The sequence below is a fragment of the Porites lutea genome, chromosome 6 (assembly GCF_958299795.1).
Source record: "Porites lutea chromosome 6, jaPorLute2.1, whole genome shotgun sequence".
NCBI classification, from domain to species: domain Eukaryota; kingdom Metazoa; phylum Cnidaria; class Anthozoa; order Scleractinia; family Poritidae; genus Porites; species Porites lutea.
This window is the reverse complement of record NC_133206.1, coordinates 24,919,992-24,937,164: the sequence shown is the minus strand read 5'-3', so window position 1 is coordinate 24,937,164 and position 17,173 is coordinate 24,919,992. Positions and strand designations below refer to the sequence as shown.

The 17,173-nt window shown below is 40.4% G+C and overlaps 2 protein-coding genes across 2 annotated transcripts in view; one reads left to right on the top strand and one right to left on the bottom strand.

Moving 5' to 3' along the window:
• The window catches only part of LOC140940209 (DNA-dependent protein kinase catalytic subunit-like), a 296,315-nt gene extending 292,974 nt beyond the window's left edge, over window positions 1-3,341 (top strand). The window contains exons 108-113 of the mRNA XM_073389127.1: window positions 80-151; window positions 424-625; window positions 887-1,075; window positions 1,349-1,391; window positions 2,428-2,515; window positions 2,917-3,341. Of these exons, the coding sequence (XP_073245228.1) occupies window positions 80-151; window positions 424-625; window positions 887-1,075; window positions 1,349-1,391; window positions 2,428-2,515; window positions 2,917-3,121 (799 nt within the window). The 3' untranslated portion in view covers window positions 3,122-3,341. The remainder of the gene's footprint in view (window positions 1-79; window positions 152-423; window positions 626-886; window positions 1,076-1,348; window positions 1,392-2,427; window positions 2,516-2,916) is intronic.
• A 746-nt stretch (window positions 3,342-4,087) lies between these two features.
• LOC140940206 (sushi, von Willebrand factor type A, EGF and pentraxin domain-containing protein 1-like) overlaps window positions 4,088-17,173 on the bottom strand; it is a 111,047-nt gene continuing 97,961 nt past the window's right edge. Inside the window, exons 30-36 of the mRNA XM_073389125.1 lie at window positions 16,216-16,389; window positions 10,043-10,222; window positions 8,647-8,820; window positions 8,224-8,397; window positions 7,624-7,797; window positions 6,946-7,278; window positions 4,088-4,626 (exon numbers count right to left, since the gene is read on the bottom strand). Of these exons, the coding sequence (XP_073245226.1) occupies window positions 4,271-4,626; window positions 6,946-7,278; window positions 7,624-7,797; window positions 8,224-8,397; window positions 8,647-8,820; window positions 10,043-10,222; window positions 16,216-16,389 (1,565 nt within the window). The 3' untranslated portion in view covers window positions 4,088-4,270. The remainder of the gene's footprint in view (window positions 4,627-6,945; window positions 7,279-7,623; window positions 7,798-8,223; window positions 8,398-8,646; window positions 8,821-10,042; window positions 10,223-16,215; window positions 16,390-17,173) is intronic.

Genomic DNA, 17,173 nt, shown 5'->3' with positions numbered 1-17,173 from the left:
TTTTCTCTGCAATAAGCTCTTACGAAAAGGGTGTTAACAGTTTCTAGTTTGTTAACTTGAATTAATCGTTCCTTTCAAGGAAAGCCAGTCGAACTGAAACAGAGAGAAGCTTTAAGCAGAAGCTTGGATTGGTACCTTGGGACCTTCTCAAGTAAGCAACCTGTACAAGTACACAAAGTATAACTTTCTTCTTCTAGAGCGGCCACCAAAGCGGACTGTGTTGGTAAAGGTGCTGTCGTGTATGTTTTGAAAACTAGACATCTATTCGAGGCACTAACAAGTAACAATGACGGCGAGATCCATTTCATTTTAATTTGTACAATTTCAGTTATAATACTTAAATTTGACTGATTTCTTGATCAAGTTACGACTTTATTAATACCACATTAATAATGTATGTCGTTTATTTTGTTTGTTTTACAGACGCGCCTTTGTGCAACTCTCAGCCTCTCCTGAGGCGTTTCTCATCCTGAGATCCCATTTTGCAAGCACACATGCTTGCTTGTCTATTTGTCAGTACATTCTGGGCATTGGAGACCGCCATTTGTCAAACTTCATGGTTGACATGGAATCCGGAGGAATGATTGGCATTGACTTTGGTCACGCTTTTGGCTCAGCTACACAGGTAATAGTTATAATCAAACGCTAGACAGTCATACGTAGCTGGTTCGAGTGATTACAAGTTAAGAAAATGATTTTAATGAACAGAAAAGGTCTACGTTTTCGTCAAGCACTTCATAGGGCATGGTTTTCTTTTTTGCCTTTGAGTTGTTATTGAGTTGAAGAACGTTGCTTTTATCCTTCTGTTTCATGATTGCTGGAGAATTATTATTATTATTATTATTATTATTATTAATATTATTATTAACCAATTGCTTTATTTTAGTTCCTGCCTGTGCCAGAACTGATGCCTTTCAGGCTTACTCGTCAGTTTTTAAACCTGATGTTACCGCTGAAGGAGAGTGGAATCTTACAGAGCGTCATGGTGCACACGCTGCGGGCCCTAAGAAATAACCATCAATTGCTGCTCAACACCATGGACGTGTTTATTAAGGAGCCTTCCCTGGATTGGCAGGTTTGTTAGTGTGTAAACGAAAAATTGTTTGTGCAAGAAATAAACGCTCCAAATGCCATGAGATGGGCTAAAATCATGTTGTGCTAAACAAAGGCATTGGCTGCTTGAAGGCACATCCAGATGTCATATACCTTTAACTAAAAAACTCCTATCAGGACCCAGACGAGCTTAACTCTCTTATCACATAGTTTGGTCGGCTGAAGTGATCGTCTGTCTGCCGAGTTCCTTATTTTTACAGAAGCCTTTGAAAATGCTCTGCTTTCTTCTTTAAAGGTTTTTGCTCGTAAACAAGCACGAACTCAGGGCACAAACACAGGTTTGTATTCTTAACTACACAAAACAGATGCGCACGTCTTAGATTATACACTATCGTGTATTACCCTGGCCCCAGATTTTTTTTCTTGATTCTTTTTCCGAGTGAGAGAGTACGTCGAAAGAGAAAAAATATGACCTCTTAGTTTCAAAATTATTGATATGTTGTAAGGTAGTAAAATAAGGGCTACAATTCGCTAATATTTTGTCAGAAATTTTGTGTTTACAAGTGAGTCTCTCATTATTCAGGGGTATTGTCTCCAAGTTCATATTTTCGTGCAGAACAATAGCTAGCATTTTTGCATATGTCAAATGCATTGTTACTTACTGCTGTTCACGTGAAAATGAAACTTTGAGACAATACCCCTGAATAAGCTCCAGTAAACGATTTTGGAAGAACAGTTCCCAGTGCCGAGAAATGATGCTGGAAGTAAAATAGGTAATGGCGTCATTTCGTTGCTATGACAACTCCGATGTCATTGCAACCCTGCAACCCCATTGTCTTTATCTAATACAACTGTGATGTCAATTTTTCCAAATCTTTGTTTATGGCGACGTAGTTTACGCTCAAACTTAAGAGGTATTGACCCTGAAAAACTGAATCGAGCCACGTTAAGTCTTGAGAATGCGTAAAACTCCTTTATCGTCACTTAAAAAATTCCATTTAGTTTAACAACCATTTCTCATTTCTTCAACTGGTTTGTTGCGAATATAAAACTATGATGATCTATAATCTAACTCAAATCGAGCAGTTTTTCTTCGAGCTTAAATTCAAACTGGTGCTTTTGCCGCACATTCACAATATAGCAAGGCAGCAATTGTACAAAAATCTCGTTAATTGATGTGGATGCTTTCCGCAGGAAAGTCCTGGGAGCCGAATGGGTAGGGTTGAGGAGATTTATCTTTAGGCTTTTTACATTAAAACAAATCATTTAAGTTCTCAGTTTATCGCGCAAGCTTAAACATATAGTCAAAGTTATATGTGAACCCTAGACGAGGAGAAGAAATTAAAGATGACTTCCTTGTGTTCTTTGTCGCAGACGACAAGGACGTGGAGTGGTATCCAAGACAGAAAGTCCGGAATGCCAGGAAAAAATTGGAAGGATTCAACCCGGCATACGTTCTGAGGTTTGCTTAAATGTTGTTCACGTTTATGTGATACTATTTATGTCGAAGCTCAGGGACAGACAGATGTCAACAGGTACTCGCTGGTACAGTACCAAACGAGATGAAACTCGATGCAAACTAGAAATATATATAGGATACTTTATGGAAAGTGCGGGCGTACGGTATTTACGCACGAGTTGTTGACGTCTCAGAAATCGGACGAGTGAGCATAGTGAACGAGTGAGATTTCTTATTCAAAAACAACGAGTACGTATATATCGTACAAAGCACTTTCCATGACTCGGTCCTTTAGAAAAATATGTGACCATGGCACAATCAAAGTCCCAGGATTTCTTGTCCCACGAAGAGTTCAGGATCGCAGGCTGATTTTTAAAGCGGTTTATATTACCATTCCTCTGCAGGGATGATCTTGCTTTAGGTCACAAGGCAAACTCCTGGTATAAACAAATGGAAGCTGTATGTCTAGGTGACAGCAGTGTGAATATTCGAGCCCGCGAACCCGAAAAGGATTTGTCAGTTGAAAGTCAGGTGGCCTGTCTAATGGACCATGCAATGGATCCTAATATTCTGGGGCGAACCTACGGGGGCTGGGAACCGTGGATGTGAAGCGGCAGTGTTTGTGGAAAGTAAGCTACAGTATTAAAGGGAGTTCAGTATTGTGAATTCAGACAAGTCAACGCACGATTATTGATGTAGTAAAATATTAAAGATGGTAGGTAATAAACAATAACCAGCTGCCTTTAATGATAACTGCATTAGAGAGTAGACAAAATATTCATGTATTGTAAGGGACACCTAATAATAAAAGCTTGTTCAGTTAAGGTTGGCTAGGTAAGAGTGAATTACTTTATTTTATTAATGGCTGTTTAGCAATTCATGGGGAAGCCCAATTCGTTTTGTTTATTTTAAACTTGCACTTTGTTGTAAACTGTCATTTCTACTCATTGATATTCGGAGAAGATACGATTGCTTGAAAATCATGGAGAACGGTCTCTAAAGTATTCACTTAAATTCAGCCAGCTTAGTAGCCATACATGGGCGGGGACAATGTTGTAAACCAGAGCTCAATTAGGCTGTTACAGCCATTTTAAATGCCTTTGTTGACCTTCAAGTTTTGTCTTCCCTGTATCAAAACTCGACTTGATCAGCAAAGCGCTCCATTTTTGCCTATCACTTAAAACTTTTGGCAGGTCTTTCGTGTAAATCATTGAACGGTGAATCCATACATGTAGGTCGACCAGTTGCCCAAAATAAGTGCTTAACAAAGGAAAACAGAGGTTTCCTTTGTTAAAGTTACGTGGAAAACAACCTCTGAAACGTTCTGCTTCTTTTTTTTTTGTCGTGTCCAAGTCCATTCAAACCTTCCGGATGTTAAACCATTTCGACGTGAGTTTGTGACTCCTGGGTACGAGGGAGAAGGTTTCATTGCCTCAGTAACTTTGGTTATGGGTGAGTAGGATTCACAAAACAGCATGTGCGAGAACACGAGGGACTAGCGCCCGATATCCCCCCCCCGCCTCGTTTTCGGAAGTATTCTACGGAGGCTATATAATAAACCAAACCATATTGCATAGGGAGCACTATTTATTTGTAATCGACGCTCGAAACATAAGTATTCTCCCTGATGTGAGGAAGAAGTACTTCTGAGAAACATACTCTAAAAGATATTCATCATATTTATTCAAAGGTAATATTTTTTTATCTTGCCTTAATAGAGACTACATTTTAACCTCATTTTCCAAGGGTCAAACTATTCTATTTCCTTTTAGTGTAGGGTACGTATGGTTTGAACGTTGCACGGAAACCTTTGTAGACTCCATTGTCTTGCGCACTTGTTACAAAGTGAACCCACATGTATTTGTTGGTGACCACTGCTCCTGATAGAGGACTAGGGCCACTCCAGGCGATCTCTAGAGGTGCGGTAACCCAGGGACCATGCGCTACCTCTAAACGGTCATAAGCATTCTCGGTTTTGAACTCATTTAGAGTTAAACCAATCTGTTTATTTGCCATGAAGATCAGCCATGTACAGCTCAGGTTTGGAGGATAGCCATTTGGAAAACCAGGGGAGCGAATTTCTCCGGTATTACTTGTTAGAATTCCACCACAATCTAAGTATGGAAACAGATGTTAAAGAAATGCGTATTAAAAACCGATACTACAAGAAACGGAGCATGGTAGAGGACGTGGAAGGAGCAATCAGCTCCCAACATGAAAATGATGTAATAGCGGAGCTCCACGCGCGTGCGAAGCGCGTGTGTGGGTGAAGCCCCGTAGGTAAGTAAATCTACGCATCCGAAAAATTTGGTAATGACGTGACCGTACACCGACGGCCCGCGTCCGTCCCCACCACAGGTAAACCAATGTTTACTTTCACACTTTCTAACTTCTTTGGGAGCCCAGGAGAAAACTGATTGCACATCAATGTTGTCATCAATTGACAGATGTCAACACAAGGTATCCGCTGACAAGTATCACCTGACCGTGGGCTCACCCATCGAGGTCCAGTGCTTTTTTGAAGTTATCCGCTGAAAGGTTACTATTCATATGAAATATGTTGTGTTTATGTCACTATGGTCCCGCACTATTAAGAGTTTGCTTTCAAAGTAACCTCGGACGCGAAAAGTGAGCCAGTTATTTAGAAATACAGGCGGGGAAGACATTTTCTTACCAAGGTCACGCGTTGGTCACGCTGTACGTCCAATTTTTGTGCTCTGATTGGTCAAAATTTGACAGTTGAGTTCATGCGGAAAATTTATGCAGCATCTTGAAACTTGTTCACTTTGACAGGTGAAGCTGACAGAGTTTTGTGTCAACTTGTGATGTTTTTAACTTTTTTTTTTCCACTGGATGTACAAAATGAAATACGGCTGCTATCAAGAATCCTCTGTTTTTCATGGCTAGTTTGTTTATCGGTGTTTTGATTGAAAGATGCGTCGCTTGTCAAAGTCCGAAATCCGATTTCCGATGGCATCGTTCTCGTTTTTCACCTTGCTTGATGCGTAAGAGGGTTCAAAAGTCTCAAGCGATTCTGGCCTTACTTGATAGCTTTCAGGAGCTGCATCTCGAATGGTAAGCCTGAGTAATTATTGTATTTGATGTTTGTTTTTTAATATCTTTTTTCATGAGGTCGAGCACCGCTTATGCGACAAGTTTATGCACGTTTGTAAGATTTGAGACAACGATCTGACCAAGTATCAGGTTTGATATAAGCTTACAGAACTTTAAAAAGCCTTTGGGTTTATTTTCTCACCTCAAATAGAAAGAAAACGTCCGAAGAACATTTAGTTAGTATTCAAAATACCTCGCGTATCAAACGCTTTTAAGATTACACATCGTTATTAAAAAAATAAACATAATAAATTCTTTATTATGTTGAAGCGTAACTCTATTAATGGTCACTGCAAATTTGGCGCTCGTCAAAAGTGACAACCGGCCGGCCGTATAGGTGATTTTGGAAATTTTTTATCAGTTTCGCTAAAAGCCCACGACTGATCGTCTTGAATATTGACTGACTGCAATATTTCTTGAAAAATTGTGAAATACTGCATTCTGTTCGAGGTCTGTATGATGAATAGTAAATAGCATTGTTTCACCTCAGATGTGATGTATAAAGAGGATAAAAGGTTGGTTTAGACACCGCCAGATTTGTTGGCAAGATTTTGTAAAGTAAACTTATGATAAGTTTAATATCGAAAGCAACAAGTTCGGCATGATTTGTTTTCCAATAATTTGTTTTCCAGACCTAATCTACTGCGATCAAAGATGAAGAAGAATGTGATCGAAGATGATTGCTGTTTTTTGGGTGTACATGTAAGGCTATCAACTCGATGTAAGATGTTTCACTCTAAAATCACTTAGCCTTTCCCTTACACATGAATGTGCCCTTAAGTTAACTGATTTGTGGATTACAAGTTTATTGTTTGATTTAAATTATAAATTTATTTGAGGGAACTTCGATTTTAGCCCTGGCTAAATCTATATATTATCCATAGTGAAATGATTTCAATATCACGTGATATTGGCGAGATATTTGCTGTTGTGAAAGATGTTTTCTTCGTTATTTCGCGAGCGTGAGACAACAAATCCGAGTCACTGAAAAGATTCAAGACCAAAGAAAACTGAGAATACAGGCTGAGCTACGGAAGAACTCATGATGAACCTGCCCATTTAATCGGTTAACAAATGCAAACGACGCTTGTGCTCGGACTTCGCTACATTTGGGTTGTATGAAACATGATCCCTAGATCGTGATATTAGGAATGTAACATATTTACCATTTGTTATCTGAGCTCAACAGTTACATTTTTTTTACCCACATATTTAGCATTCGCTGTTGACGTTGGTGGTGGACTCCAAAACTAAGCTAAACAAAAGTAAACTACAAAAAGGTTTTTTTATTTTGAAGAATTGTTTGGAACTTATCTTACCTGTTTGTTTGTAAGACACTTTGAAACCATTGTTTGCATACGCGCCGTTGGAAACGAACCTGACCCTTATGCTGTTCCCAGAGGAAGTTATTGCGCGTGGCTTATCCTTTATGCCGCTGAAAGCTATGACCGGATCTGTTTTGCCTGTGTCATAAATAAACACAAAGTCCTTGTTCTCTTCAGTGCGAAGTTCCTCAAAATCAAGGCGCACTTTTTTCCCTTGAGGTACCTGAATTTCCCATGTACAGTACTCATTATTGGGGTAGTTGTTTGGGAAGTTGGTGGACTTGAATGATCCCGAAGGGCCGTAAAGAATACTACCGCAGTTTGAAGCTGAGAAGGAAAAATAAAGAAAGGTCGTTTTATTTTGTACTGATGCGTTTACTTGTGTTATCGAAAGTGATTAAAAAAGTTTGAAAAAGAGTCGTGTCTGGTAGCAGTGGAGGATTAGACTGATTTGGACAATTGAACATCCAGTGGTGTGGGTGATTATGAAAAGACATTTTTAATGGAGCAAAATTAAAACAATTCGTGGTTTCTGTTGGCTTACGTGCTGCAAGTGATTTGGTAAATCGCTCAACACCAACATTCTGAAAGCTGTCGATAAGTCTGCGAGAAAAATGTGGGGAGAATCTTATGACTGCACATGCAATGAGTATGAAAAGCGTTCGCACTCACCAACACAGCTTGCCACTGTGCCTGACCACTGGCCATTAGCTTCACACTTTCTAACAATAGATCCTTGGAGTTTGTATCCAGCGTTACAATCAAACACAACGCTTTCTCCATACGTAAACTTGTCGCCTATCCTGAAGCCGTTTGCCAAAGATCCCGGATCACCACAACTGACGACTGAAAAAGAGGTCAAAGCATTATTGTCCGAATGGTCAAAGTCCCATTAACTGAAATGCTTTTCTTGGTCAAACTATCCTTGTGCGGACACTAGGAAGACAGACCAGGTGTCCATGTTATAAAGGGAGGGATTGCATGAGATTTCGTATCCTAGCTGGACACGGAGAGAACCCTTCAGTCTAAAGGGGGGATATACATGTATTGCGTCGATTTATTTGGACAAGTTAAACTGAATGAATTTAGCTCTTGTAATGGTAAAAAGTTCGCCGACTGTATATCTACTGTTGGCTAGAAACTGTCCCGTCCTTGTTATCGACAGTTGTACATGTTTGGTGAAAGGGAGATTTTTTGGTAACATATATTACATTTTGACACTGAAATAACTTGCGTATAGCGTTTTTTCTAGATAATAGATGAAATACTTACTCTGGCAGGTTGGTTGTACGCCTGACCACTGGCCAGTATTTTGACATGTTCGCTGCTGCCAGCCATGCAGTGTATATCCCGAGTTGCATGAGAATGTAATAGACGCACCGTAAGAATGGTTAGTTCCCATCTTAATGCCATCAGTCGGTGTTCCTGGATTTCCACAGGACCTTTCTAACAGAAAAAACATTTTTATACCCCAATAAGACGCATAGTGGCAATGGATTTGTGCCTTCTAAGAAGCTTAATCGCATGCGCATACTGCAATCTCTACCGAAAAATATTAAAGCTATGGGGGTGTTTTAGTCTCGCCTTCTGCAACTACTGAAACTGTTCAACTAACCACAGATAACGCTTGATAACGTTCTTGAAAAAGGTATCCAAAAATAAGGATAAGGACAATAACAATGAGATACAGCTTACCCAGACACTTGGGCTGTTGACCACTCCACTGTCCATCCGCCTGGCATGTTCGCTGATTGTCTCCCTCCAAGTGATGCTGAGGGTAGCATGAAAACGTCACTTGACTGTTATATTTGAAATTGGAGCCATGTAGGTAACCATGCCATGGCGTTCCTGGGTCACCGCAGTCGATGACTAAATTAGTGAGAAAGGTGTAAAATAAATAAAAAGCTGACAGGTAGCATTATATACCAGTTTTTCTTATTTCGTCCCGTTTTCGCTTTTAGGATGGGCTGGTAATCGTTCTCATCGCGCGTGTTTGCTGAAGCAAGATTAAGAACATGTACAGGCAATCTGGCGTAAATACCGTTATTAGCTTGTAATAATAATAATAAAGCAATCTTTAATGAGGAATGCCAACGTCACAAGAAGTGGTTTACAGTTAGTTCCTCAAAAGAAAACTCGGTAAAGACTAAAAGCTAGTTAAAGAATGCAAGAACATGAAAAAATTTTAAAACTTAAACATATATACGTATAGATATATTTGATTGAGTACATGTGCATATATCACAAAATTGCTTTAGACAGGTCACAATAAATGGAGACAGTGTCTGCTTCCTTCGAGGAAGTGTCTAAACGGTTCCAAATATTAGAAGTAAAATTAACTGACGACCAGTGACCCGAGCGTCTGGTGGCACTGGATTTGTGAATGTCATTTCTTGACCGTGTATAATAATCATGAAAATCACCGTTGAATGAAACTGGGATCGAGCACCAAAAATGATTTTTAGTATCTTGTACATCAATTCAATTGACTTCCAGCCAATTCTCGTAAATACCTCGGGTGCAGAAGAATGCGCAGGAAGATCTAAAACAAGGGGGGCTGCCTAATTTTGCTACACTTGTAGATCAAACTTCAAGGAGACATTTCCCCTATCACCCCAAATGATACCCCCATCACCAGCTTGACTTTTATTTGTCTCAAACATTACTTGATTACCTTAGATGATACCTTCAGCAAAGGTGGGGCACAAGAAAAAACCACCCCTTGGAAAAAATATATGTATAAAGATTAGCCTGTTGGCGGGCTGGAGATGGAGAGACTGAGGGAAAAACTTTATAGTTAGTTTAGGAGATGACGTCCCCGTGAATGGTAAGGAGGCCGAGATCATAGTACATTCAGACTAAATAGGGACAGCTCTCAGGCCCCCTATAATATGGAGACTCCTTGGAGATATGTCATTTCCAGCTCCACCCAAACAACTGAGATATGAAATGCATATACCAAGAAAGCACTCGGTATAAAATAACATTATCTGTTGTGCGTATGTTTGTTTTATCATAACAAAAATTAGAATCACAAGAAACAAGGGAACAAAATAACTTGGAAGACCAAATTGCAAGCTTTTCTTCTTACGTTTGCAAACTGGATCAGCCCCAGACCACAGATTATCTGCCTGACAAGTCCTAAAGGAAGAGCTGTCTGGTTCGACTTTATACCCACTGTCACATGATACACGGACCGTACTGCCGGTCTCTCGGCGGTATCCTTTTATATTACCATGTACTGGGGCGGATAGCTGAGGGCAGTTAGCACCTGACAAATCAAAGAAAGTAGGTATTTACTATAGTCAACTGGCCCATTGACGGATGTGTTGATGCTTGCACAATTCGAACGTACAGTTAAGCTCGAAAAAGTGGCCTCTTTGCATTAGTGCTTCCTAAATCTATTGAATATGAAATAAGCGTCCACTTCTTATAAACACCCCTTCCACCAAATCGGCCCATTTTGATAAGTTGCTCGGTGAAGGCATTTAGGTAATTACTGAAGTCTAGTGATTTCAGGTTAGTGTAAATTTGTAACTCGTAAATTTGTGTATCCACTATACTTTGATGCTCCATTAGTCCATGAGCTTTTCTCCGATATCGCGCCCATTCTCAGAAAATTAATTAAGCGAACAGGGTTAAGTAAATGAAAGCGAAATTCGCCGAATTTCGTCCTTTGTTCTCGCGAAAATTGGACGAAAGTTTACCATGAAATTTCGCCTGAGCAAAACTTCGCATCTGCGAAATTTCACCAGAGCGAAAATTTGCATCGGCGAAATTGTGCTAGAACGAAAAACGAGGCGAAGACGGACGGATTGTAATGAGACCCTTAATACGTTTGCTGCGATTGCTTAAAACGAGGTATTCAAATATAGTGGTCAAGTATGTTGATGATCGTTCAGAACCTGCCCTCCTTAAAGAGTTGGCGAAACAACGAAAATAAACCATGTTGGTTTCGAGATCTAGTATGGACTAGGACGGCGCCACTTGAATGCTGATGCACTTTCCCGTAGACCCCGTGATGTCCGTTGCAAGTGGTGTAGGGCTTGGAAGTCACAAGAACCAATGTCTCTTCCTAATGTGTGTGTTCAAACTGTGATGCATGGCCATATTCAGGACAATTAATTGTGAAGCACCTGTTGGTGATCCTTGTACCACGGCTAAGTTGGAACCAACCTGGACCTCCACCTTCTTGAGCGAACAGCGGGAAGCAGATTCTGATCTCAAAATTATTTTTCGTTTGAAGGGAGCCGACAAAGAAAAACCATTGTGGGAAGATGTGTCGCCTCAGAGTTGTGCTGTGAAGACTTTGTCGTCGCAGTGGGACCAGCTGTTTTTCAGGAATAGTGTGCTTTGTCGAAAGTGGGAAAGTGATGGAGGAGAACAGACGATTGACCAGGTTATTTTTCTCGAAGTCTTCGATAGGCTGCTTTTGAAGCTCATCATAGTCATTTTACTGGAAGTCATCGTTATGTACCGAAGACTCTATGTGCTCTTTGATATCATAATTACTAGCCAGAACTTACTTTAGCAGTTCACAGATTGGTCGCCAGGTGCCATGTCTGTGGAGAAAAAGCATTGTGCTCCCTTAAAGCAGTACGTAGTTGAATGATTCGCCATTGACATTCTTGGCCCACTGCCAGAAACCCCGCGAAAGCACAAGTTTATACTGGTGGTTAGTGACTATTTCACCAAATGGACTGAGAGTTACCCAATACCAAGCCAAGTTGCTGAGAAGCTAATGAGCGAGTTCATTTGTCGTTCCGGTGTACCTCGTCAACTTGATAGCGACCAAGGAACTAACTTTGAGTCAAAGGTGTTTGCTAAAGTTTTCAGGCTGTTAGACATTTAGAAGACTCGCGCCACTCCTCTGCATCCCCACTCTGACGGACAGGTGGAGCGTTTCAATAAGACCCTCATTGAAATGTTACGTGGGAAGATCCAGCAAGACCAAACAGACTGAAATCTACAACTTCAAGCTTATGCATTTGGCCTATTGAGGCGCTGTTCATGACTCAACAGGGGTTTCGCATAACCTCTTGATGTTGGGTAGGGAACTGGAGGTTACCCTGGATGCTATATCTGAGAGACCTCCTGATGCATTACCACTCCAGACGGACTATGCTCAAGCTGTTCAAAAGAGATTGATTAGTGCGCATGATTTGGCCAGGCATCGTTGGAAAAAGACAGCTGTACGACAGAAGCGGAACTACGATAAACGGCTAGCTGATGGACCATCCGTTATTGGTGTTTGGCTCCATAACGTTCGAAGGAAGAAGGGGAGAAATGCCAAATTTGATTGTCCTCTTGAAGGACCCTATCTTGTATTGTCAGTGCTGCCGGATGTGGTGTACCGTATCCGGAAGCGAGGAAAGGCCAACCCAAGGTCGCTCAGTTTAGACAGGTTAAAGCCTTACCTGGGACCCCCACTAGAGATATGTATTCCAAAAAGGCAGACACAGTTATCGAGCCTAAGAGAAGAGGGGAGAGAGACATCAGATGTGGATTCTTTGGTTTTTGTCGACGACGGACAGTCAGCTGCAGTTAAAGAGAGACAGGGACTTGAGCTTGACGAAACAGAATCTAGAGCAGGAGACAAGGATGATGTTTCCTCGAGACCTCAAGGTGACTAGCCTGTCGATGATGTGATGGAACCTGAACCTCGTGCGGAATTGACAACTTCTGTTGCAGATGACCATAACTAGGAGGGTGTCGGCTGTCAAACAGCCGAGTAGACTGGAAGTGATTCCGGTGTTTGTAGAAGACCTTCAAGGCAGCAAAAGCCACTAAGTTGATACGGAACTTGGGTGACTTATTAACCTGAAGTGTTCAGGGACTGATAAGCATTATAGGACAATCTGGGCAACTGGACAAGTAAAAATTAATACCATTCATTTCCTAAGAATTGAGACGTTTGGCATGTTGATGAACAGTCGTTAGGGACTCTTAGTCTGTTGTGTTTAAGTGATGTTGTTTCGAATCAGTCGGAAGTGATTTGTTAAATAGTGGACCAGCACTGGGACAGTGGTTAAATAATGGGGAGGAGTGTAACGCTAGGTGAACCCGCGGGAAGCCCTCTGAGTAAGCCACGTGGCATAATGGCGTAATCACCATGTGCGAAGTAATCAAAAGGAGACTGTACCTGGTAGCAGATTAAAAGATGTGTTGTTCATTTAACACCGTATTTTAACTGAGGATTGTGGCATTACAATGGTTTTAATTTTCAGAAAGCAAACAACTTATTTCGAGAGTTACGCTGGTTTTAAGCCGAGCAGTACAGAAGCTTACGAATTTTTTTGAAAGTCCTATGGTGTAAAAACTATTACTTAGTCCTCTGTGATATAAGTTAAATAGAGTTGTATATAAATCAGTGATTTCTAGAGCAATTTGGACTAACAAAAGTCGGGCGAGTGCATTTTCCGGTCTTTGAAAAATTTTCAAGTGCTTATTTATTCCAAATTGCATCAGAAAAATCATTTGATGCCAACGATTCGCGAACTTTTTTCACTTTCTTTCAGGCTAGTACCCACCACAATTGTTTTCATCATATTGCTAATGGTGTCTTCGCCCATTGGATGAGTTTTAAAGCAGATGTTGTCATTCAATAGTTTTCTGTTTGCACCGCGTATTCCATACATACAGCCAGAAAGACGTATTTTTTACTGTGTTCGGGTTTTGGGAATCATTACCTCTTTTATCGTTGTTTCACTTGCAAAACCAAATCGTTGTTTGCTGAAAACCCCAGCCATTTTCCTGCGCGTCTTATCTCAAATCTTCCGCCAATATAATGCTATAGAAACATTCCCAATCTGACTGGCTCTCGTTGGTTTTTTTTTTTTTTTTTTTCAACCAATCAGAAACATTTTTAATTCGCTCTCGTGTTACAAATTTGCACTTGTGTTACGAGAGAACTGTACTCCTTTTTCAGCCAATCGTGTTTTCCTGTATATTAGGGAGTTTAAGATAGAGGAACGGGGACGTCGTCGAGCACGACCGGAAGTAAGAATAACCATTTGAAGTTCACTGCGCATGACAAAAATGTCAACCTTGGCCAGAGTTGGCGCGTTGTTGCTTTTCACAGACGAGATACAAAGGTGTTCCGTGTTGCTGGTAAAACGTCAGTATTTTGATGGCCTTTATTGCGGTTCGTATATTTCTGTTAGCACTGTTCGGGTTTTTCTCGAAAGTGTAAGGGTTTTTTGTTAAAGAGCTCTTGTAAAAGTCAGTTTTTGTGCTTGTACTTTAGATTATTTAAAAAACAAGCAAACTGACAGAAGATCTAGCTTGAGGAATAGCGTCCAGCGCTTAACCCAAGTGAGTGTTTTGGTTTGTTTTCCAATTCGTGAACCCATTACCTGTTTCTTTTCAATTCGTTTGCATTTCCTGCAGAAATAAGCAACACAGAATAACTGAATTTGTACTGTAAAAACATTTTGCAACTAGTCATCATGTCGTGTACTTTTGAAGTCTCCAATGTATGTTATATTTATTTCGGACATCTCGTATTCGAATTATTCGTTCGACCCAAATCTTGGCGAGGGTCTTTGTATATTTACCTCCTTTTATTTCACAGATTCTGGATTTAATCTGTCGAACGGTTTCGATTTTTATTTTGATCTATTTTGAATGACGTGACACTGAAAACCAGCAATACTTTGGCCTGGAACACAACTGGATAATTAGCTTATCTTCCTGAGATTTTAAGTAATTTTGGGATAGGAGCACTCCCCGGGTTCAGGAGCGACGGGAAAATATAAATCCAGGATAAAAATATATCTCCCGGAATCACTAGCCCACTTTATTTCCAATTATCAATTATCAATTGGACACCTCTGCACGACCTTGTGTTGTGTAAGGAGATCATTTTTGTCAACCCCTACAGTGCCAAAAAAAAGTCCATTCAACGTAGTGCGCTGTGGCAGAAGATCGCAGAAAATCTCAATACTGTCAAAGATCCTTGCTTTATTGTGGAAAAGTGATCAGTCCGGGATCACATTGCTATCCTCCTTCAGCGATTTAAGAGACAACAGGCACAGGAGTTGAGGGAGAGTGGAACGACACCTCAGCACATCGAGTTGGATGATGCTATTGATCAAATGATAGCTATGGAGGAATCTTCTGACACTGATCAGCAAGAAATGAATGACGAGAACAGGGAAAGGTGGAGGCTGATAGAAAAAAAAAACGGAGGATATGCGTCAAATGCCCTTCGAGCATAAATGAACGCCTTGTTATTCTCAAAGTATTCGCGTCTCCAAAGCGCAAAAGAATAACCCGAATAACGATTTCAATTTGTTCTCACTCCAATTCCAGTTTAATTAACTGAGTGAATTCACCCCAGACGTTATTGCCACACGCGGAGGGGCGACAAAACACTAGTCTGGCAGGTCACTGCTGACTAATAAAGCAAAAAGTCTCCTTTAGGAGCCACCACATTTAGTAAAAGTCGATGGCCAATAAGATTTATCATTTTGGAAACGACGCTTCTTAAAGTAATCTTTGTCCATATTCACGTGAGCACGAGTGTGCCAGTTTTATTGTGAAGAGCCCACGGCAGCATAGTGTAACGCTATACTTGACTGTTCCAACATCTTTATACCGACCAAGTAATTTTTGTTTATTTTCACGCGAGCACAAGAGAGCCAGTTGTATTGGAGGTGCTTCTCGTTTTGCTTAAAAAAAATCGACACGTGTGCAACATTTTTTTTCGCAATTCTTCGAAATGTATGAGATATGTGATTTCACTGGAATACAGTAAACGCAAAAGCACCGTTTTGTCTCAAATCCTCTCCACAATATGTAAGGCTGTGATAAAAAAATGTGGTTCAGCGATCTGTTCACAACGCTGAATTATTTTCGATAATGGTAGCAATGGTTGCGATTTTATTTTAATCACACGAATCAATAATGATCGTGCTTACTTTCGCAATGAGATGATGGTTACAGCTGCGTTCCGTTAGTCAGCTAAGAATTTTTGAAAAAAGAAACTTTCGTTTCGGCAGAGGAAATTTCGCTTCAAAATTTCGTCTCATGCCGCGAAAATTCGTTTCAATTCATCATCTAGCTTGCGAAATTTCGCCGACACTAGAACAGTAGATTCACCGAAATTTCGCCGCTTTTTTGTCTGAAAGGAAAGTTCGCAATTTGTTCGCCGAAATCCGTCAAAATTCGGCGAAGTTCGCTTTCATTCCATTTGTACTATATTACGGTATTCATGATATTTTGTGAAAGAAAGCATTGTCGTAAGGTTGTGACGTTACTCACGAACGCATCTAGGCTGCTGTCCGCTCCAGATCCCACTTTGCTGGCAAGTCCGTTGTGTAGAGCCCACGATAGCATAACCACTGTTGCAAGAGAAACTTACGCTAGACCCGTAACTGGTACCACTCCCTTGGCGAGCGCCATACTTGACTGTTCCAACATCTATACACCTACTGGCTGTGAACAGGTAGAATTGCATCATCATCGTCATGAAATGAAATGTTAATCTATATTATTAACTCTATTAGTCTGGTACACAGGCCACCAAAATGTGACATCCACGGGCATTTTTGTCAGATTTTTGGCAACATACCTATTTGTTGCTAAGCTCAATTCTTGTGTTAAGGTGGAGTTTTAGGGCATTTCCTTATGACGTCACTGTTGAAATAAGGAGTTTTCTTTCCTTTACGTTTCTAATTTTAAATCTAATAGACCCATAAATGGTTTCAAAGGGTTCTAAGTGTATTTTAAAAACCATCAAGAGAATTTCTAAAACGCTGTTTCTGCCAATTTAGAGCCGTCACATGACAACTCACCACACCCTTTTATATAAAATTCACATGATTATATCAATAATTATGTCATAATTTTATCGTGATAATTTTAGTAAGAAAGTACATTTTATTCAGTGAATAAAATGTATTGATGGCCAATACTATGACCAAATTGATAGAGTTGCGATGGCTTCACCGTTAGGCCCAGTGCTGGCTAACATTTTCATGGGTACTTTGAAGAAAGGTGGGTCATGAACGGTGAAGTTTGTCCATCACTCTGGTATCGATACGTTGATGACACTTTTACAATGTTTGACAGCAACAACACTTTCATGACTTCCATGTACCGGAAGAAAACATTCACAGGCCTATACACCAAATGGGATTCGTTCACTCCACGCAAATAAAAAATTAATCTGTTCGTGTTCTATTTCGTATTAAGCTACGGTGACCGAGGAACAAAAGTC